At 44.8% G+C, this 21,991-nt stretch overlaps 1 protein-coding gene across 1 annotated transcript in view; it reads right to left on the reverse strand.

The window, feature by feature from the left end:
- Nucleotides 1-4,074: 4,074 nt before the first annotated feature.
- The window catches only part of KCNU1 (potassium calcium-activated channel subfamily U member 1), a 120,104-nt gene continuing 102,187 nt past the window's right edge, over nucleotides 4,075-21,991 (reverse strand). The window contains exons 23-28 of the mRNA XM_028526315.2: nucleotides 20,453-20,524; nucleotides 19,667-19,738; nucleotides 16,568-16,707; nucleotides 8,866-9,060; nucleotides 7,172-7,296; nucleotides 4,075-4,667 (exon numbers count right to left, since the gene is read on the reverse strand). Of these exons, the coding sequence (XP_028382116.1) occupies nucleotides 4,283-4,667; nucleotides 7,172-7,296; nucleotides 8,866-9,060; nucleotides 16,568-16,707; nucleotides 19,667-19,738; nucleotides 20,453-20,524 (989 nt within the window). The 3' untranslated portion in view covers nucleotides 4,075-4,282. The remainder of the gene's footprint in view (nucleotides 4,668-7,171; nucleotides 7,297-8,865; nucleotides 9,061-16,567; nucleotides 16,708-19,666; nucleotides 19,739-20,452; nucleotides 20,525-21,991) is intronic.

Below are 21,991 nucleotides of genomic sequence, written 5' to 3' on the forward strand. Positions count from 1 at the left end.
ATTCTGTTATTATCTTCTGTTATTGGTCCATTATCTCTTTTTTTCTGTTTCTCGATGGCAATCCCTTTGTTGGAAGTCTACTTTTCTAAGTATGAATTTGTCTGCATATAAATTAATTTTAATTTTCCTGCTTAGGGCTCATTGGACTTCTTGTATCTCATTATTCTTGCATTTTATCAATTCTAAAAATTTTAAGACTTTTGGGAGGCATCTTCTTCATTATCTCCCCATCTGAAAACTGAATTATTTATACTGGACTATTTTATTCTTTCCTCCATGTCTCTTAACAACTCTCTCATATTTGTCATGTGTTTATCTTCCCACTTTACATTTTGAGTAAATTCTTCAGACTTATTTGTATCTAATTTATTGCTCAAATTCTACATTAATTTTTAAATTTAATCAACATTTTCTGTAAGTTTTCAACTCTGCCTGCTGATCCCTTTTTTTTCTTTTTGACTTCTAATCATATTTTTTAAACTTTTCCATCATTTTAAATGTATCAGTTTTATGATCTTTTCCAGATTGTTTTAATATCCAAAATCTGGGGTCATGCTAACCCTCTTGTCTTATGTGTCTGCTGACTCTCACTTAAGAAGATAATTTCCTCATTTCATTTGTAAGTTTTTATGGGTTTATTGTCAGTTTTTAAAAAGTATTACATTCACTGCCCCCCACCCCACCCCATGGAGTCCTAGTTGCCCTGAGTGGAATTCATTCCTGCCAAGCTTTATTAATTTTCTTTCTACCAGTTACCTCAAGGTACTTATTGGTTTGGAACCAGATTTTTTTTTTTTTCATTATGTTTTCAGTTTAAAATTCCTGCCACGCAGGATGTAAATTTGGATACTATGGTTGCATATGAGCTTGGAGCTTTAATTTCTCATGATAGATGTGTTTTGTTTTTGTTTTTATACCCACACCCCTAAGCAAAGACAAATTTTCTTGTTCTTTTCCTGGACCAGTAGGAGGAGTCTGTTAATTGTCTCTTACACGGATGGGCTGATCCTTCCCAGGTGATGGTTAAATTGGGTCTCATTTTCATGTACATCTCTTGGCTCCACATGGCATTATAATCTCAGCCAATGACCAACCACTTCTCTGTATGAGTCCTATCTCTCTCACAAACACCGGTTTTGAATATGACCTCCTTCCTGCCTTTGGTTGGAAGGTTCCATTTCAAATCCAGTTGCATTCACTTAGTCGTACTGCTGAAACCGTAAGAACCAGAGTGATCTTTGAAAATGTTAATGACAATACAACTTTCCATTATTTAAAATTATTAAAGAGTTTCTCATTGCACTTGGAATAATATGTAATGTCTTTCTCGTGGTCTATAGAACATTTCTTAATCAGGTCATACCCATTTTTCCAATATTATCTCATGTAATTCTTCCTCTGGCCTATTCACTATGCTCTAAGCACATTGGCTTGCTTTCTTGAACACTTCAAGTTCCCTTTTGTAAAACAGTTTTGCCACAGGATCCCACCCTGCAATGGTTCCTGACCACCACATTCTTTATCACACCCATGCGTTTATTTCTTTGACAGCATTTGACAAAATATGTAATAATCTCATTATTTATGCTCCATGAAGAAGGCAATTTTGTCTTGATAATTACTCTATCTTCAGCATCTAGCATGGTGCCTGATACACAGTATATAGTGGATAAATACGTGTATAGGTTCAATAATGAAGATGGAAGCGATGTTAAAATCTTCTAGTTCAGCTTCCTGATTTTACAAAATGTAAAATGAGCTGGTAAAGTAGCCGAGAGAGTTTTAAGAACTTGCTCCAAATCACAGATGTTTAATGAGGTTCCTAAAACAAGTACTCAGGTCTCCTGCCTCTGCCGATCCATGTTCTTTCTGGTGACCCCTCCACTGGTTATAGAAGACCTATACTAGCAATTTGGGAAGACTATGGATACACTATAGAATGATCCATGACCTCCCTCACACTTCAGTGATGAATTTTGTGGAACATATGCATATACTAATATTTCTGGGGAAGACGGCTATAGCTTTTATACATTTTTTAAAAGGGTCAAAGGATCAAAGAAAATACCCTTAAAAACTACTGGCCCACATAGTGTTTATGAACTATAAGTTGCTTGCATGTTTTTTTCTCGTCTTCGTATTAATTCTTCCATTAATAAAAATTGAACAATCATTGTGAATTAAGTATCTGCTATATTGCCGAAAGGTCTAGTGTTATGACTTGTATTAAATGTTGCCATCTATAGGTATATGGTTTGATTCTGAAGTTATAGACTCACTTGGCATACAATCTAGGGGTACTTGCCAATTTTATTTATCCATATTGGCAGTATGAGAGCTCACACATTGGCTATAGTTGCATGTGCCTCAATGTTTTTTTAGGTGTATTTCTCATACCCAGTCCAATGAAACACTGAAGAATATAGAATTTCTCATTCTAATTTCTTTGCTCTGTTGGAAATGAGACCACTTGTGGGATAAGGTTTTAATGTGGAGAATTGAGGCTGAGATGCTAAACAGATTGGTCAATATGTGTACAGAGGTGGATTTTTGATTTGAATATACACACAGGGCTCCTCTGTACTTTCTCAGAAATATTCTGTTTATGCTAAACCTGCTATGTGTAAAAAACGGCCCAGGAGGTGGAGAGAAAGAATGATATCTTTGTCGTAGATGTTGGTAGCATGTCTTCCCAGGCCGTGCACCATTCTTCCCTCCTTCCCTGAACCTTCCCTCTTCCTTCTGTTCAGAGGCACCTGCTCCTCAGCCATTGGCAGAGGGACAGAGTGGCCAAAGCTGAGCCCGCTATATACTTCCTCTTAGAAATTAGGATTTGAGATTCAAAGACAGGCCCATTAAATCTTTCATGCACCTGTAACTCTACCTACAAATTTGGAATTGCAGGAATTTTACCATTTATATGTAAAGAGAAAGATGAAGAGAGGTAAGCTTTAAAAAATTATTTCCTTGGTCTCTGACAACTTTCCTTACATTTACTCTTTTTTTTCCACATAGATTAATCTGATTTCATTACAACGTAGGCTTAAGTAATACAAAATTTTATTTCCTGTGGATAAATTTTTTTGTATTATTTTATTTGTGTGCTTGGAGTCACAATGTGTATAAACACTGGAGTAAAACAAGCCAGGTTTACATGTTGGTTCAATCACTTACTAGTTAAGTGCAATAATTTATAGACACATTTGTACTAAAAACTTGTTGTCTGTATGAAATTCAAATTTAACTGGATAATCTTTATGTGGCAACCCTACTTGTGCCATAGTTTTTTCCTTTGTAGAATAGGGCAGTAATACCAAATCAGCAATGATGTGAAAAATGACAAGGACACAATAAACATTATATAAAACAATTTGTGAGAAATATGGTTTTTCTTTTCCCTTCTCCTCTGTGGTGTCTATAACAAAAAGAAGACATTGCTTATGAAGCTCATCATTATAAGATCGCCAGTTGGGAATAAACACTTCCTGGGTGTCCTGAGCTTTTGTTTCCCATGTTAACAAAGTAATATCTAGATGAAATGACTTAATTAAAGATGAGATTTATAGGGCAGTGGATTGGTTCCTTGTGGAATATGGGGAAATGTTTTATACCTTTTCTGTTATGTGTCTTTATTCTTGAACTAGAGAATTTGGAAGGTTATTTATTTCAATATATTTGACCTCCCCAGGCACCCCATCCCAAGATACTTTCATGTTCATTCTCATACTGGGCAAATACTCAGGTCTTAGTTTCACATAAATGTGTTTCCGGTTCAAACTGGATGCCCCCATCTATAGGAGAGATGAAGGATGTAAAGACATGAGAAGAAAAGAGGAGAGAATACACTAGCTTATGACTTGCCTGTTTGAGGAGAAAGAATGTGCGATTCTTACTTGACAGCTCTTCATTTCTTGTCTCCTTTGTCCAAGTCCTTCTCATTTTATTTTGATTACTTACATTCTCTGACTGGAGGGACCCAGAAGCACTAGAGGACTTCTTTAACACAGCTCAAACTAGCACATTTTCTTCTCACGGGACACAGAGCAATGAGCTTTCCTTATGAAGGCATTTTTAATATCACATATTTATTTATCACACCAGATCCAGTGGGATTGGAACAGCAGTTTGCTTCTCCCCAAACAGTGTGGGACTGCTAACCAACCACTAAGCAATGGGCATGAAAATGGCATGCTTCCATTTTCATTTTCCTTGTTCAAAGTCACAGTCTCTGGAGATGCCTAGTAGGTAGCGAGCTAGGAGCTGGTGGAGAACATCAGCAGGTCTAGTTTGAACATACAGTGGGCTCCTTCATGTTTTCATTTTCCTGCACAGTTTTATCTGGATGTGTCTGGGGTGATAGTTTACCACTCTGAGTCAAAATGACTTGCTTAGAATCACTAACAGGGATAGATTCGGGATCCAAAAAATGGATTGCTGTATTCAATGGCTGTGTTGTCATCTGGTCAACTGGGTCAGCTGTGGGAGGATTATTTTTGCCTCTAGATGCCTCTGAGGTTACTGATATCTGTGGTGCTAGATTTATAAATTCAAAAGAACCTTGATAAAATGTATCGTTTCTGTTACACGGAATGTTCGAAGGGATGGCACAATACACAAGATCTGAGGGCAGCAGCTTAAACTCGTTGGGCGGCCGTGTGATCACAAACCTGTAAGAAAAGGCAAAGATGAGTCAGACTTTCTGCAGCTGGGACCGTGGGGCTATGGGCACTGGCCAAAATAAGGCAGCCATGTTGCTGGGCCAAAAGAGGAGATGTATCTGCTTTGCTTTGCTTTGCTTCCTCGGTCATTCTGTGAATAGTCCCTGTCTCTGGCACCGTGCAGCAGGAGAGGTCCCAGCCTGGACACTGGGAAACTAGCATTTACTCCTGCCATGGCCACTGACCATCCTCATGTGTGGAACCTCCCTTCTCTGGGCCTTGCTCTTCTCCTTATTTTAATGGGAGAGGGACAGGGCTGTGGTTTGGACTGATAACTCTCTAGAGACCTTCCTGGCTCCATGCTTCTTTGATTTTAACATCCGCTACACTGATGAGTTCAGTTGGCACAATACTGGGAGCACGTATCCAAGCCTTATCAAAAGTGGAGGATGTCATGCACTCCAGATATTTCCATCCTGGCTTAGGCCCACCCTGATGCTTATGCTACCAGCTTTCACAGAGAATGCCGTTTGGTCAATGAGGAAAAGAAATAAAAATTAGAGTTGTATTTGAAACCTTGACTGGTAAGTAAATACTGACTGTTGATGAATCTTGAAAAAAAAAAACAACACAGAGTGTGGACCTCCACGGAGAAAATGTAGAGAAGCAGGGTGCCTTGCACTGCACCAGGCACACAGCAAAGCCTCAGTAAATGTGAGTTACAGGAATTAATACACCAGTGGTCCTGTTGGAACACTGAGGCAGGATCACGTTTCATGCTTTAGATCCTGCATGTCTTCATTGCTGCCCCAAATGACTGGTCATCTCTCCTTTCCTAAATGCCAATCTCAGTGCAAGTTGACCTTCTTTTACTGATTAACCTTCCCACTTTTATCTCTCCCACAGAGTCCCCTGTAACCGCTATAACATCCTGTACAAGGCCTACTATAATCACACACTCCTTTGCTCATTTGCTTCCCTGAGGCCCTCTCATGCATGGGCTGCACATTCTCACAATTACCATGCTCTACAAGTTCTCCGGAGGTGTCGGGGGAGGAGTTCAGGTAGGGACAGAGAGAGACAGACAGATATCAGCAGTATTCACTCTTCCCAGTGCTGCTTCCAGACAGAGAGACATCAGTATCGTTCACCCCTCCCAACCACCTTTGTGGTTAATGCTCTCTGGCCCTATGGTCCTCCCTCCTGATTCAGTGGCGTCACTATAGCCCTCCATGCTTATTTAGACCTTTGGCACCTGGGACACCTTTTCTTTCAAGCTCTGGCGCCCCATCATCTTATGTACCTGCAGTGTCAATGATGCTCACAATTCAACATCCAGACACAGTTCTTTGATGTCCACTACCCAGGGGTCTTTATCTCCAAAGTACACTTTCCTGATCATATACTAGATACCTTAGTTTCCTGACATGTCTCACCTCTAAAATCTCGTGCTTCAGTATATCACAGTCTAAGCGCAACCTCCTGTCATTCTTTCTCTCTCAGTCCCATACTCATGATTACCATGAGTCTTTAACTCCGTCAGGACCTCCGATCCTTTATCCTTTTCACATGACAGTCTAGAATGGCTCCTACAAATCCACGGTAAACCTCTCCTCCCATTCCTTTGATCTAAACTCTTACCTCTTTCTCAACTCCCTGGAATACTTCCTTCATCTTGGCTCTCAGCAATGACTATGCTGGTACTTCACTGAGAAACCCTAGTGTTACATAAAAGTTCCCTTAAGCACACCCCTCATCGATAGCTGTATTTGCCTTGGCCTCCATTCTTTTCCTTCTTTTCTCCTATGAGCAGAGAGACTATTTTTCTTTCTATTCAACACTACTCCATTTTGAGTCATTTGGCTTCTTCCTCCTTCCTCCAGGACCAGGCTCTACCAATCTATTTCCACTCTATTACTTTTAGTTCCTCCTCCTCTGCTGAGTCCCGCTCACTCTGACTGTGCAGACCTTAGGCCAGACCTGCATCACTGAGTGTCTTCTCTCCTCTTGTTTGCTACATACACCTCCTGGATCTTCCCCACTGCCCTCAGATGGATGTTTCTTTAAACCCAAATTTGAATGGGCTCCCATGATTTATGAGTACAAAGCACAGTGTCTAGAAAATAGGCACTCAGTAAATATTTATCCAGTGAAGACAGCATAAAATAAGTAAATCTTTCCAAAGTGAACAGTGACATTGAGCTTTAAAAAGTTACACAGACAAGGATGGGCTAAGTTAAAAAAAGAAAGAAAGAAAAACCTAGATTCAAAATCTGAGTCTGCGTTTCAGTTTTCACTGGGGACAGAGACACCATTGTTACATGGCTTACACTGGGTCGTAATTGCCAGGGTTTATTCACGTCATTAGATGCACTCTTCCTTATTCTCACATTATACTCTACTTCCCTGCACCCTTCCTTGCGACTGTGGACCTGAGTTCTGAACCTCTCTTTCACAGACAATAAGGCAGCTTTGGCGTTTGTGCTTGGACGGGTGGCTAGCACTTTCCAAACTGGCATACTCCCCTTTTTTGCTCCTGGTTTTGCTTCTCGTTGTCTATCAAGCGGTATAAGCCAAAGCAGAGGATTCCAAAATCATCTAACAAACCACAGAAAACTTGTCCAAAGGTCTTTTTTGGCTGGGGAGAGAAGAGAAAAACATATATCTGTTGGTACTTTAACCAGGAAATAACAAGCACTTACTGGAGTGTCGTTTGCTTTTACTTGTAATAAAAGTTTGGAAGACCTTAAAATTAGTTCCTGTTATCTTTATGGTGGCAGCGTCAAGCGGCTTGTAAGGAGGTGTGGCAGGTCAGGTCATTACGCTGTGTTTCGGGTGACTGCTGCTCTGGTGACCAGTAAGAAGCAACAATGAACAGGTGGGAACATTCCATTTGCAGGGTATATAAATAGTTGGGATGTTAAGTGACCTCCAAAGACTGATCTTCTTATCCCACTCAGAAGACTATGGCCCCAAGCGCTCCTCCTGACATTGATACCAGGCTAGAGCCAACAGAGGGGCTGCAACTCATGGGTTCGGTTCTGTGGGCAAGTCCTCAGGGTAAAGAATGAGGTGAGAGGACAAGACCTAACTGGAGAAAGAAAGGAGAAGTGTGCTGACCCGTCCACTGTCACCTCTGATAGCAACAGGAAATTGCAGGCGGCTGTTGTCCTGGCATATAATCACTAGCAAGTCAACATTAGGTGAGGGACCCAGGACCACAAAGGTAGAACCTCTGCTGAGACATGCCAGGCACGGAGGGCTGGGAGAGCCTGCATCTTGTGAAGGGGGTTCTGCTGATGTGCTCTGAACCAACCAGAGAAATTCCCTTCTAAAGGCCTGTCCCTGCAATCACATTGGAGAGTTGAATGCAATGCCAAGGCAAACTAAACGAAAAGGCACCACACTGGTAAAAAGATTACTCATTTCCAGGCTGGGCTCTGCTTTGACCTCCAGATGCCCGATGCTTCACTGGCGTCTTCCAGAATGGTGAACTTCTCCCTTGCTATAATCTACTGTTCACTAGCTCATGGGTTCAGGAAACTCAAGTCTTTCCCACTGGCTAGCCCAGTCAGTTTCTTAGACCCAAACACAGAATCTTTCTCCCTGATTTCAGCTGACCTAATCAGATTTGTTTAGTGGTTCAGGACTGTGGAGAGTGTGAAGACCTGGGTCAGGCTGCTTTAGAGGCACCCCTGCTTTGTCATTAGCAGACAATGTGGTCTCAGGCAAGTACTTGTTTCTCTGGGCCTCAGCTTCCTGATCTGTTCAGGGGGATTAATAACAATGCCTACCATGTAAATCCTCAGACAGATTAAGTGGGGAAAAAAAAAAAGCAGACAGGCACAGGGGAAATACTCAGTAAAAATGAGCTATTACAATGATTAATACCCTCGTCAAAGTATAAGTTATTGGAACCCTCTGATGCTTCTTGCATACTTGGATTTTCTTTTACGTGGAAGACAAGGATAATAGCAACTGCTTTATCCACCTCCCGGCATTGTTGAAACAAATATAACACATATTGAAAATGCACTGCAAATTGTAAAACACTCCATGAATAGGAGTTGTATTAATTTGTTGTTATTAGAATTGTTATTATCTCTGTGCTACAGGCCATCTAGGAACACAGGTAGCCTGGACCATTTTCAGAAACTAGAGATAGTAAAGGAAGCAAAGCGGGAAACTCTGTTGAGAGGAAACTCACTTCAATGTCCAACAACATGGTTTGGTTTAAGGCCAGAAGCCCCAGCTTACAGCGCCTTCGTCCAGAAAAATGTGTTTTGCAGCTGTCCGTCAGCCCATAGAACTTATCCTTATCCAACTGCTGCTCCATCTGAGAGCTGATCCCTCCCCTCACCAGCATCTGAAGTAACTCCAGGACATGGTAATTGTAGAAGGCCTGGAAAGCAAGGGCGGGCCATGTGTTAAGTCAGAAGAGCCAGCTCCTAAATGGTGGATTTGCTATAGTCTTAAAGATTTTGAAGGCATCACTGAAATGGATCCAATGGTGCAACACAGTGTCTCTCATTATTATTATTAAAACCACTCAAAAGCTGGCAGTTTGGATGGGGTGCTCAGTTAGCCAAAGTGCAGAGAAAATAACACTAACCCAGTCCCTGCTCCCATGGGGGTTCCACTACAACAAAGAAGAAAATGGGTGATTAGTGGCGCCAAGTATGTCCCCTCTACCAAAAATGACCAGAGGAGTATGTCAGGCCACAGATATCCTAGAAATCATGAACATATTTTTAAATATATGTATTCAATGAGACCGCAATAGATTTTTCCTTAGGGGACTACAGGTGCTGACATCCATACTTGAGTCCTCTGGATGTGAAAGTATTTATATTCCTTTTGATTATGACCTACTAGAGGGCAGGAGCTGACTTAGGTCTTGTTAATATTTAGGTCTCCCATAGCTCTTATCATAAGCCTTACAGATTGTAACTATTGAATAAATGAATAAAATTTTTAAAATCTTTGGCATCAAAATGAAACCAGAGGAGGACATATATGGGCAAACTTCTTATTTCGAAAGTACTGTGCATCTGAATGACCGACCCTGGCCATTTTCTGAAACATCTTTTTCAAAAGATTCTTACCTGTCAGTGTAGACTAGGTATTGCCATACATATGAATAGCAGTATAAATATATTACCCATTAGGTTTTCTCAAATCTATTGAATATGGGGTTTTAAATATTCTACCCTCTGTTTTATCTGTTAGATTTTTACTCCAATAGAGATGAGAGTTTATTTGTTTGTATGCTACCTATATAAAAGTCAATAATTTTGATTTTATTATAAATAAGAATGACTTCCATTGTTATTAGTCTAGACATTTTGCCATTCATTTTCTCTACTCCCAAACTCGGGGACTTATCTCCAAAAGCCTGGGTTACAATATGGGCCTGTTTGCTGGCTTTATTCTCCCTTGAAATCTATGGTGTAAAATGCTTCCAGAGAGGTTTTCTAGAAACAAATCGGATCATGTTCTCCACCTCCTCAAACCTTCATGGTCGGGCCGCACAGCGGTCTGTCTGCAGTCGCTGGAGCTCTGCATTCACTGCCCATACTCCTGCTCAGACCAACTCGTCCATCTCCTGTCCTTTTGGCAAATGGTGTGCTGGCCCCCATATCAGAATAAAGTTGTCCTTCCTTGGTGGGCCCATGGCCACTGGCTGTTGTTCTACTTCAGTCTTCTGTCTTTTACATGAATAGCTTGTCTGAAACACGCTTGAGTTTGAATCCAGGCCTGGCATGTCCTAGCTGAATACTTTTGGACAGGAAGATGAATCCTTGAAGATGACAGGATGATGCCCACCTTTGAGCATTACTTGTGGGATTAAATGAGAAATGCAGCACATCTCACTAAACTCTGCTCCCTTCAACATGGGTTCTCATGTATCTGGCTCACCTGGAGGGATATTCATGAGCACAGATTTCTGGGATCCCAGCTGTGGGGATGAAAAGCTGAAATGGATCAGCATGTATGGACAGAGTGGGAATCAGCATTTAAAGGACACTCCCGGTGGATCTGACCCAGGTGGTTCTCAGACCACCAGTACTCCGAGCAGTACTTCCTTAAATGCTATGCTCTTTCCAAGTGTGGGCTCTGCCTCCCTAATACTCCCACCCTCAGGAGTGCCCTGAACAAGGCCCCATTCCACAGCTGTGGGCATATTGACTGCAGCCGGCAGCTGACTTTTAATAAAGATTGTAGTAAAACATAGGGACTATGGGGACAAGGTGACCTAGGAAATAATACAATCTACAGAAATTGTATAGGAAAAAAGTTTAAAAACTTTCATAATATTTCTCAGACTGAAGGATGACTCTCAATGCCCCGCCCCCCAGATGGACATCCAGACTAAAGGTGTCTGTCCCCTGAGCGATGGTCGTCTCCTCCTCCCATTTCTCCTTTGTCCCGTCCGGCTACCACCCAGACGCCTGCTGATGGAATCGGCTCCCTGAACTCCTGGAGGGAATAGAGGATGTAAATCCAGGTTGAGCCACAATCCGTTTAAGAACGAGAGGCCGTAGTATAGAGTGATCGAACATAATGCTGTTAGAATAATTCTCTACTGAGTAAAGAAAAGGAGCAAATTCTAGGGGTTATCCTGGTGTTGGAGGCCCTAGGGAAACATGCACTTTACGTATTTAACTGAGACAGGCTTAGCTTTTGAGTATATCATTTCTTCAGTTTCGACATCGAAAGGATCGCAATTCTGTATTGGGGGAAATAATGGGATTTGCACGTCGCCCGCACTCTGTGGGCTCATCTTGCATTTTCATCATTTGGGCTCTGTGGTGCTGGCTTTACTGGTCTCTCTCTTTTTTTCATTCCTCTCTCCCACCCCCTCTCTCTTTTCCTATTTCTGAAGAAAATAGGAAAGTTGAAAAGTGCTTGAAATATTTTACGACTTCTAAACTTGAGTAGTGTTTCTAATATAAACCTTTTGACTAGAATCTGGGCTCCCAGTATTAGAAAATGTTGCAGCCCAAAGTGTTTTAACTTTTAGCTACAATTAAGTTTGAGGTCTCTCATAACCTAGGATATTACTTAAGAGCATAGTTACTAACATCTTAGCCACTTAGGGCTTTTTATTCTGAGAATCTCCAAAGGCCTAAGACTCAACATTCTTTGAGAAATACTTCCAATTGAGAATGAGCTTATATGGTAAGGCAACTGCAATTAACCAGATGAATGACCTTGGTCAAGTTGTGGCACTTCTGTGGGCCTCACTTTTCTTATACATGGAAGGAGAAATGCCGCCCAATTCATGTCCAGTTCTGAAGTTCCATTGTTGTAAAGCCACACTGGAGTTCTGCCTGTGGTTCTGAGTGCCTCTCCACAGTTCATTTTCATAGCATTGAACTGACAGAGGATTAAAGGGAACCTGGATTATACCTCATAGGCATGTTTCTCCGCTGGGGGCAGAAGTGTACATTGGCCTCCTGGGGATAACGGAAGCCACAGTGTCAAACTGAATCAAGGGATTTGAAAGGAAACCACATGACTTACGTTGAAAAGAAGAATCACAGGTATATCAAGGGAAAGAGGAAATACCTATTTGAAAATCTAAAGCAAAACTTCAGTGACAAGTTTACACCGCATTATTCGGGATTTGTTCTGTCCTTGGGACTTACGTCTTCTGCATACTCATGAGAAGGAAGAGAGCCCTTAAATATTAGGTGGGAAATATAGCTCCCCAAATTGGAGTCAAGACCGATGATCTCATCTTGTTTCAGAAACTGCCGAGGTACGAGCTGCCCTTTTCCCGAGGGAGTCTGTTCCGAACCCAGTTGCCCTTCTAGTACGGGCGTCAGAGAAACAAACACTTGGATTCTGGCTCTAGTCTCTACTGCGCGGCCAAACACATTTCCTGGTGCAGTAAGCTCGGGCGGCAGGTCGGCAGAGCCAAACCCAGAAGCTGTTCTTTGGGGAGGGAATATTATGGGACAGAAGGCACATGCAAAATGGAGCGGGTGGGGTGGCGGACTCCTATCTCCGGCACAGGACTCCCGACTGGAAACCGGAAACCTGTCTCAGAATAGAGGAGAGCAGCATTCTGGTTCTTCTATTTTATGTCTCCCTGTTGGTCACATGGTCTAACTTCGAAGGAGTGGTTTTCAAAGTCTTCCTAACAGCAGACATCCTTCTTCAAATCAGATCTTACATAGGAGCCTCCTACACGACCCAGGTGAAAGCAGAGATGCTGGGACTGGGGGGCAGGGGTGGGTGGGCGCGGTGCTGTGGGTGCGTCTGGGTCTCACCTTCCCCGCCTGCCTCCTCAGCAACTCCGGAGCACTCTGGGAGACAGACTCCTCTGAGCAAAACTTCATGTCGACGTATTGGGAAAACAGTCATTATCACAGAAAGAGATTCCCAGAGTGGCGGTGGTTTGTGGTCTGACTCTATCATCATTACAAATTTGGGTCTGAAAACCAGCTTGTCATCTGTGAGTGCTGTGTCCTTTGGCACATTACTTACCTCTCTCAGCCTCAGATTCTTCCTCTGTAGGATGAGGCTCATAACTGTATTCTCCTAATTGGGTTGACTGGAGAATTAAACAAGGTAATGTAGATAATGCACTCGGCAAAGACCTTAGCTCAAAGTGAGTGCTTAAGATGTTTATTACTGTTCCTATCACAAATATTGCTTATTTGTGATATTGCACGTCTGATTATTAAGATTATCTTAACATCAAAACTTCGCAAAAGAAGGTGACTCGAGGTTGGAGGTGGGAAAGATATGGGCATGACCAGGAGGCAGAAAACCGAGACCATGAATGGTGTCTGCCATGGGAGTGTGCCAGGGGAGCAACAGACCTTGGGCCCTTGACTGCCATCCTCACTCACGGGCAGATCCAGATCCCTGCCTTCCTCCCACATTTCTCCACAAGGAGACACTCTGATGTGTCTGGAGAATAAAATGGGGTATGGGAGAATATATTCTGGAGCCACCACAGTGTCCCCTAATGTTTGTCGTGCAAGAGGATACATGTTCTCTTCCTCTCTGAGGCTGCTGAGCAGGGGTAAAGCCAGGAGGCCGGCCAAGATCCAATGGGCCTCAGAAGAGTGAAGAAGACGATAGACTTGGAGGCATGGCCTGACCTTCAGGCTTTTCCTTCTGTGTGGATGGATGACAGGAAGCCACCCCCACCCTCAGGAGGCTGAGCAGTACCAGGCCCAGGGGGGAGGAAAACAAGAATGGGCAGGGTTCCCTGAGTCTTTCCAAAGGTCTAGTTCAGCTCCTCATGGCCAGAGACTTGGGGCTGGAGCTCTACATAGCATTAAGGGTGTTCATTTTGCTGTTCTGTATATCACTAAAGACTCAAGGGCTGAGGCAGAGGCTACTAGGCAGAGGTTTAGAGGTTCAAGACCCAAGCTGGCCCCTAAACATAAAGGATGTCCACCCTCATCCCATTATCAGTGACCACACGCCACCCCTAAACTAAGCACTTACCAGAAGTCCTTCAGGGCAGCGTGGCTTGTGGCCTCAAGGGACGATCCCATACATCAGCCACAGCATGTGGCCTTTTCTCTCCTCCCCAGAACTCATCGTGGGGCCTCAGAAAACAATTGAGCTTTTCCACAGGTCACTTCATTTTCTGGCATCGCCCTCTCCCACCGAGGTGCCCGTTGATACAAGATCTGAAGGCAGCCTCAGAGGCAGGGGTGCCCCTCTAGGAGGTCACAAGGTCACACTGGGGGGGTGATGACAGGCCCAGGTGCTGGCTCATCACCAAGTCCGCATTTCCTATGCTTACATTATGTGCTCATTTGTTTCTGTTTCTATCCCTTCAGCCCTTCTGTGCGCATCCTGCTCTTCCCACCAGCTCCAAATAGAATCTGTGGCTGTGTTCCTGCCTGTGAGGGCCAGTGGAGCTTAATTAAGGCTCAAGTTTAATTTAAAGCACAAAGCTGCCTGCCATCTAGGAATTTCTGAAGAGAACTGGGACTTACAGCCTCCGAAAATGTATCCTGCCGACAGGTCCAGTTCATCAACAGTCACCTTCTGACTGACAGCCAGTCATTCATTACAGGCAAGGTAATTGTGGCGTCAGTGACAGACACAGCCACCTCCTCAGGAAGGTAACCTCTCTCAGCTCCCCCCACTGCACTTCTCCCTGGCGCAGGGAAAGCTGAATGCTGCTCAAGCCTTCAGGAAACTCAGTCTCCTGACTGGTGAAACTGTCGCTGACATCGGCTTCTCTCTCTGAAGCTCGATGGGATTTAGGAGATCCCCCAGTTCTCCGAGGCCTGGGCAGGCTGAGCCCGGAGCAACGTAATTCCCTTTGTTCCAAAGGGCACTGAATCTGTGAGGGGGACACGGATGCACCTGCCGTGCTCCCTCCAAGGTGAAAGCTGAGCTTCTGAGGCACCACGCAATTAAGGAATGATTCCTTTTCTGCGTGGAGTTCCAGACAGCAGCACGTTCATCATACTGTGCCCTTGGCCTTGTGCGTTTAAGCATCTGTGTATAGACGTTCAGCCATTTCACTGTCCTTCCCTTGGAAAATTCAGGTCGGAGGGGTCTGTGAGACAGTGGGGTACAAGAATTTCCTCTGGAGGACTTTGCACAGCCACTCACGAATGGCTGTGCACACATCTTGGGAGTTTTAGTCAAGTTCCCAGAACACACCAGGAGGGCTCCCGCCGCACTGCCTTTGCCCTGCTCCCTCCTGCCCCGCGGGTTTCTCCCCCAGAGATCAGCACGGCGGGCACTCTCCCCTCCTCCAGACCTGACACATATGCCGCCTTCCCTGGCCACGCTACTGGAATCTGCAACCCCTTCCTCAAACCCGACATTTCCTATCTCACATTGCCTTGGTCCTTGTACCCCGAGAACATGCCCCACCTGTTCCTTACTCGTCATGTTTACGTCAGTCTCCCCCATTAGCATAGAGTCCCACGTGGGCAGAGGCTTTGGTCTGTGGCCCCAGCACCTGGAGCAAAGGCCTACACAGACTACCTGCTAAATAGGTATTTGCCCAATGAATTAATTCTACTATAGGAATTTTGTAATCAATGCTAAGAGGTGCTGAGAGCTGAAGAACAACAATGCCGTCGAAAACCCACCCCAAGGGAGGGGCAGCCTGGAGGGACACCTGATTTAGCTCTGGACAAAACTCACACCACCAAAGGCCAAAGCTTCGTGCTGGAACTCCATGTCCCTTTACGGCTGGTTTCTGGGTAAGCTTTGGGGGATGTTTTAGAGAGAAGAGAGAGCAGCGGCTCCTAAGCTCTGACACCAAAGGGCCTGATGCACTTGAAGTGAGAGGCAGACACGCAGCACTCATTCTCCCTGGTGTCAAGTGCACCAGCTCTTAGGTTCTTAATCTTGAAAATTATTAACAACTATGCCTAAAATGAAAGCAAAAACAAACTAAACAAACAACTAGAACAGGAACAGACCCACAGAAATGGAGAGCACATGGAGGGTTAGCAACAGGGAAGAGGGAGGAGGAGAGAGGGGGAAAAGGTACAGAGAATAAGCATAGATGGCAGGTAGAAAATAGACAGGGGGAGGGTAAGAATAGTATGGGAAATATAGAAACTAAAGAACTTATGACACATGGACATGAACTAAAGGGGGGGGAATGTGGGTGGGAAAGGGTGTGCAGGGTGGAGGGGAGTAAGTGGGGAAAATGGGACAACTGTAATAGCATAATCAATGAAATATATTTTTAAAAAAGAAAAGAAAATGTAAAGAGTTTGCTTTCCTTGCCACATGGTTGTAAGGAAAGATGAAATATTGTATGTGAACAAGTTTTTTTTTTGAAAAACCAAAGAGAATTTAGAATTGTGAGACATTATCATCATCTACCCATGCCCTAAGCCAGGGCGCTCCCCTCTCCTCGGAGCTTGGTCTCGGGGGCCCCTCCGCTCGGCTGCACTTACACTGGCCAGGAGGGAGTCCAAGAAGCTGCCGGAGAAGACGGAGCCTGTGGAAAAGGAAGTGCTGAGATGCAGGCTGGTTCCTGGGAGGCGCCCTTCCATCCTACCAATCTGCTCGATAAAGTGGATGTTGGAAGGATTTTCTGCAAGGCAAAAGAGGCAAACAGGAAAAGGCAGACAGGCAGGCTGAAGAATACTGCATCTGCTGTAAGAACAGAGGCAGACAAAGGGGTGGCCACTAGATCAAAGGGTTTGAGGCTTCCTTTGGGGTCCGTGTGGAACCTGCCCCTACTATGGTGCATTTTTTGTCTTTCCAAGTTTCTTCTTCATTTCTTAAGGACATGAATCTCTCTTGGGCACCTTCATCATCAAGGGGATATCCTCATACCTCAGACTCAGTTTCTCCATGCAAGTGTCCTGACTGTCCCCCTTATATAATTTATCTTTCAAACCAGGACCCTTTGGAAGTAAAAGGGGGCAGTCCCAATGACTGCACTGAGACAACGGGCACAGATAGGAACGTGTGATCACCCCCACTGTAGTCTTTTTCATCATACTACACCACAGACGGCTTGGTATTTCTCCTATATCACTGGTCCCGAGTGAGTTAAAACAGTACCTGTCAACATTTGAGGCATGTATGAATCACCTGTTGCAATAAGATCTTTTTACAGTAAGATTCTGATTCACCGGGTCTAGGCTGGGGCCTGAGATTCTACCTGTTCGACAAGCTTCCAGATGCTGCTGATGCTGCTGGTTCATGGATTACACTTTGAGGAGCAAGGGCTCAAAAATCATCCTAATTAAGGCCAGTGTAGCAGCGGCCATGTTACCCATTCACGTATCCATACGGGCCCAGGGCTGCGACTCAGGCCCCAGTAAGCAGCCTCTGAAGTGAATGGAACTGGTCCTTGTTGGGAGTGACAGCCAGAGCACTAACTGCCTTTGTTCTAAGACTGTTGCTTTAAAACTGTTTGCACAGAGATGATGTCTCCCACCAGAGCAAAGGGAAGGCATGCTTACTGCCCGTTATGAGAGATCCCAGTTCCTCTCTTATAAAGCAATCCTCGGTGGGTACAGGTATCCCTTGGCCCTTTTCATATCAGTGGTGGGGCAAGGGCTTGGGCCACAAGCACGAAATGATGACACCCTGGCTACTGCTATAGCTGTGAGTAATAAACTCTTCTTTGTCTCTGACCCAGAGGTTTTGTGTCTTCTGTCAGCCTCCATGAAACCGTGACAGGTTAGTTTGCAAGTAGCTTAAATTCTTAGACCTTCACAGCTTCTGTCAGTCATATACAGATCAAAACACGTCTCCTGGGCATACAACTCAAAATACATTCCTAACTAAGACTGGATTTTCCCCTAATTCTTTAAATGATTCCTTGGTAAGGTTGGGTGGAGTGATAATACTGCCAGCATTAGTGAATCATTTTCTCCCAAGAGCTATATATTTTTATAAGAGAGGAGCAAGGTCTGAGTCGTGCCAACCCGAGTTTCCTTTGCACACATGACTTCCTCTTCTCGCAGTGCTGTGTCGTCCCAACCCAGCGGCCTCGGCTCCCCCAGGCATTTTCCTGCAGGCCCCTGTACGTCCTGTCCCCAGGTGCTGGCAGGCAGCTCGGCAGCTCCCATGTCACTGTGACCCCTTCCAGTCAGCCAAAGAACAAAACACAGTGAGCTGGCTGGCAGGTGATTTGTCAGGCTGATCTGACAAGGGCCACCTGGTGCCAGGAAGCCTTCAGCCGCACGAAGCTGCGAGTCCCTTGAGAGTGACCGTGTGTGCTTCTGGGCCAGCGAGAACCTGGCTGTTTCCCTCCCAGCCGCTCTCACTTACATTCCAGCCTTCTAATCAGTGTCCTTACTGTGGCTGCACCTGAGGGCTAGCGATGGTTCAAAAGGGTGAAAAAATCAAATTAAACTATAAATAAAAACTGCAGCTGACAGTTTAAAGGTGGTTACAAATAGGCTGACTGCTACCAGTCGGGATCAAGAGAGCTGAGAACTTGAAAGCTGCATCTGAAGAGCTGCTGCTCCAGATCCGTCATGAACAGACTACTTCCTGTCTGCGGCACTGTCACTCCCAGATCACACGGGAGTGGTGTCACCTATTGGTTCCTCTCTAGGTCCCCCTGCTTCCTTTTTGGGACTGAAGAGGTCTGTTCATCTTGTTTGGTATAAGTCTCACTCAGCTCAGATACTCAAAATCATAAAATGCCCATTGGAAATATTGCTATTCTATAGACTCCAGTCAAATTGCGTGCCCTGGACCAGCTTTACACATTGTCTTTGAGGTGGTCTAATCTGTGTTAAAGGTACCATTCCCCTCTTTGATACCTTCCCCTTTCTGCATCAGTTATCCCCAGTGTTAAATCCCCTAGTGCTCCACAGTCACCTCCACCTCCCAAAGCATACAGGCACCTTCCCTACCCTGCTTTCTGCTCCCAGAGCTCCTCACATCCAGGAACACTGCATACTGTGCATTTCCCACAAGGTGTTGGTGAAAGGTAACAGCTTATTCTGATATTTCTGCACCTAGTATTTGCATTTTAGAAGACCACCACTCGGGACTGGAATTAAGATGAGTGACACGAGGGACACCTGGACACAAAATTGAAGACCCCTAAGAGCTGGCATCTCCTCCCAGTCTGTACCTCCCTTGGTGCCCCACTTGCCTCATCCTGGTGCTAGCCCTGGTGTCAGTATAGGAAAGGAAGGTGCCTGACCTAACAACCCAGGATGGGCAGATAAGTTGGTACAGGAAGTTCTCTTTTGGCAGTCTTCAAGTTCATGTCCCCTTTCATGGGAGAGTCCCTCTGAATAAGAGTAAGCCAGCTGCTGGTCTCTCTCTGCTGGTAACTGGAAGACTAGAGAAGGTGGATGGTATTCCTGCACCCGGACACCCATACACAAAGGGCTCTGCCAGATGATGTGGCCAATCGGGTGAAAGCCCAGTGTAACATCCCAACAAGCACTAATGCTCTCTGGGTTCCATTCTGTTTCTCCAGGGTTTGGACGGCAGATTTTAAAAAGAAACCTGAGACATCAATTGTGGATCATACAGATTTCTCCCTTGAGTTTTGTACTTGAAACAAAACTTACTCAGTTCAGTGAGGATGGGGACTCTTCGGTATTCTACTTCCCCAGTTCCCTCGAAACTCTGTAACAGCAACTCTGTAGACAGACAACGACAAAGAATGGAAGAGATTGATAAATGCAAACAAAGTGGCTTGCAAACACGATAAGGATGTAGAAGTACACCTTGCAACTTGGCGCTTTGTCTTTGTGAAGTTCCTCTCATGGCCAAATCCTAAATCCTCTTCTGTGTTTAGAGAAACAAATACATGAGCATCCTCAGCATCCCATTTGGAGACACAGTTTATGTATGTAAGTGTGTGTGCGTGCACACATGGGTGCACGTGTTTTGTTTCTAAACAGCACTTCACACGAACTCCAATAAAAGGTAAAGCTGCCCCAGGACTTGCTTATTGACATCACAAGTAAAATGATTGTTCTCCATGGTGTGGTGGTGCTGGGTAATGGCTCTGGCAGGCAGTGCCTCTAACCACATACATTTGCTTGTAGAACTTTTAGGAAACTATGAATACATAGGCAACGCTGTTCCATTCGTGTGTTTGGAAACATCGCAACTGGTTTCTGGCTGATGGTGCCGCCTGCCTCTTTGGTTTCTTATCCGGGCCGAGACACTACTCACACCTTTCTTCTTCAGCAGAACCGACTGCCTCCCATCTCTGGTTGGCCTGCTGCAGCCCAGAATGCCTCGGGAGTTCCTTAAAGACCAAGATGTGTTGTCATCCGGCGCCTTTGCCCTTTGCGTTCAGTTTACAGACAGATGTCCCTCTGTGGGAGGTGAGGCCCTTCATTCACCTCCGTGAGCCTCGGCTCCAAAAGGGAGCCGGGGCACGGCACCGGCCCGAAACCGCCTTATCAGGCAGTGAACTATGGAGTTTCAAAAACAAACATGACACCAGAGTTTTGGTCTCCAAGTTAAACTAAAGAAGTGTAAAGAAAGAAAAGGCAAGTTGGAGTCCAGTTAAAAAACAGACACCCCCACACCCAGTTCTCTCATCAGAAGTTGTGCTTTAAAATTGCTGGTTACCTTTCGTAACTTTTCTGAGAATACTATGTAACAGGGCAAAAGTTCTGTGAAAGTTAAAATTCTGCTTTTAATTAAAATGCCACGCTGCCTTGGAAAGAGGGTGAAGCATTTGGAGAGCCCTCTGTTTACTGAGCCAGGTAAGTGGTAGGGTGGGACAGAGAACAAAATGCAAAATGAATGGAGCGAGTAGGCAGGTAAAACGGCCTGAGGGACAGACACAAGGAGGGCTGTGGGAGCTCGGCCACAGAGGCAGGGGCAGGAGAACAGAGTCAATCCGAAGGGAGGTTATCGCCGGACAGAATGCTGTGTGCTGCAATGTTTACCGCCTCTTCCATCTCACCAAGAGATGCTCAGTAAAGCAGCCAGTTCTTGTTACGCAGAGAAGAGGTGAATATATTTCTGATAGTCACTAAAATGCCGAGTCATGCTTCAGGGGGGATTCAGGGCAAAAACTAAACGTGCGCAGGAAGAGCCCAGCACGTGTGGGTTACAGTCAGAGCTGGCCAGCCCTGCGGGAGCTGGGTGAGGAGACGGAAGCCCCGAGGGCGAACTTGGTTCACGTAGCTGTTTAGGAGGAAGGTTGGCCCTGGACAGAATTATGCTAAGTGATGTAAATCAGGTGGAAAAGGACAAAAATCATATGAATCCACCCATATGTAGAATACAAAACAGAAAGTCCAAAAACAACACAGAGAAACAAATGAACAAACGAAACAAAAACACACTCACAGACACAGACAACAGCCTGGTGGTCACTACAGGGGCAGGGGGGCGGGGGAGGGCGAAATGAGTAAAGGGGGTCAGATGTGTGGTGAGAAATAGAAACCGATTTTGGCAGTGAGCACGCTACAATGCATATAGATATTGGATTAGGTGGTACACCTGAAACCTGTTTATAACTGTGTTATAAACCAGTCACCTCAATACAAGAAAAAAAAGGAAGGTGCACATCACTAGCTAGCGCTCAGACACCCCGATTCACTGTGAACCACAGTCATGACGAGCCTGAATACCTTACACTGTGGGATTTCCATAATGTAGGAAGTCCTGGGGGAACTAAGACTCTGCTTCATTCTCAGAGCCGTGCAAGATGCTCCATCTGCTGCATGTCCCTTTCCTTCCTTCTTTCCTTCCTTCCTTCTACAGATTTCAGAGTATCTGCGCCACGCTAGGACGGCGAAGTCTCTGCTCCAACTACATGCCACATGTTGCAAGCACAAAGTGACCAAATATTTTCAGACAGTGATGAGTACTGTGATCGAGTCGGGAGATGCCTTTAGTGGGGGTTTGAAGAGAGGCCTCTCTGA

Source organism: Phyllostomus discolor, chromosome 11 (assembly GCF_004126475.2).
Source record: "Phyllostomus discolor isolate MPI-MPIP mPhyDis1 chromosome 11, mPhyDis1.pri.v3, whole genome shotgun sequence".
NCBI classification, from domain to species: Eukaryota; Metazoa; Chordata; class Mammalia; order Chiroptera; family Phyllostomidae; genus Phyllostomus; species Phyllostomus discolor.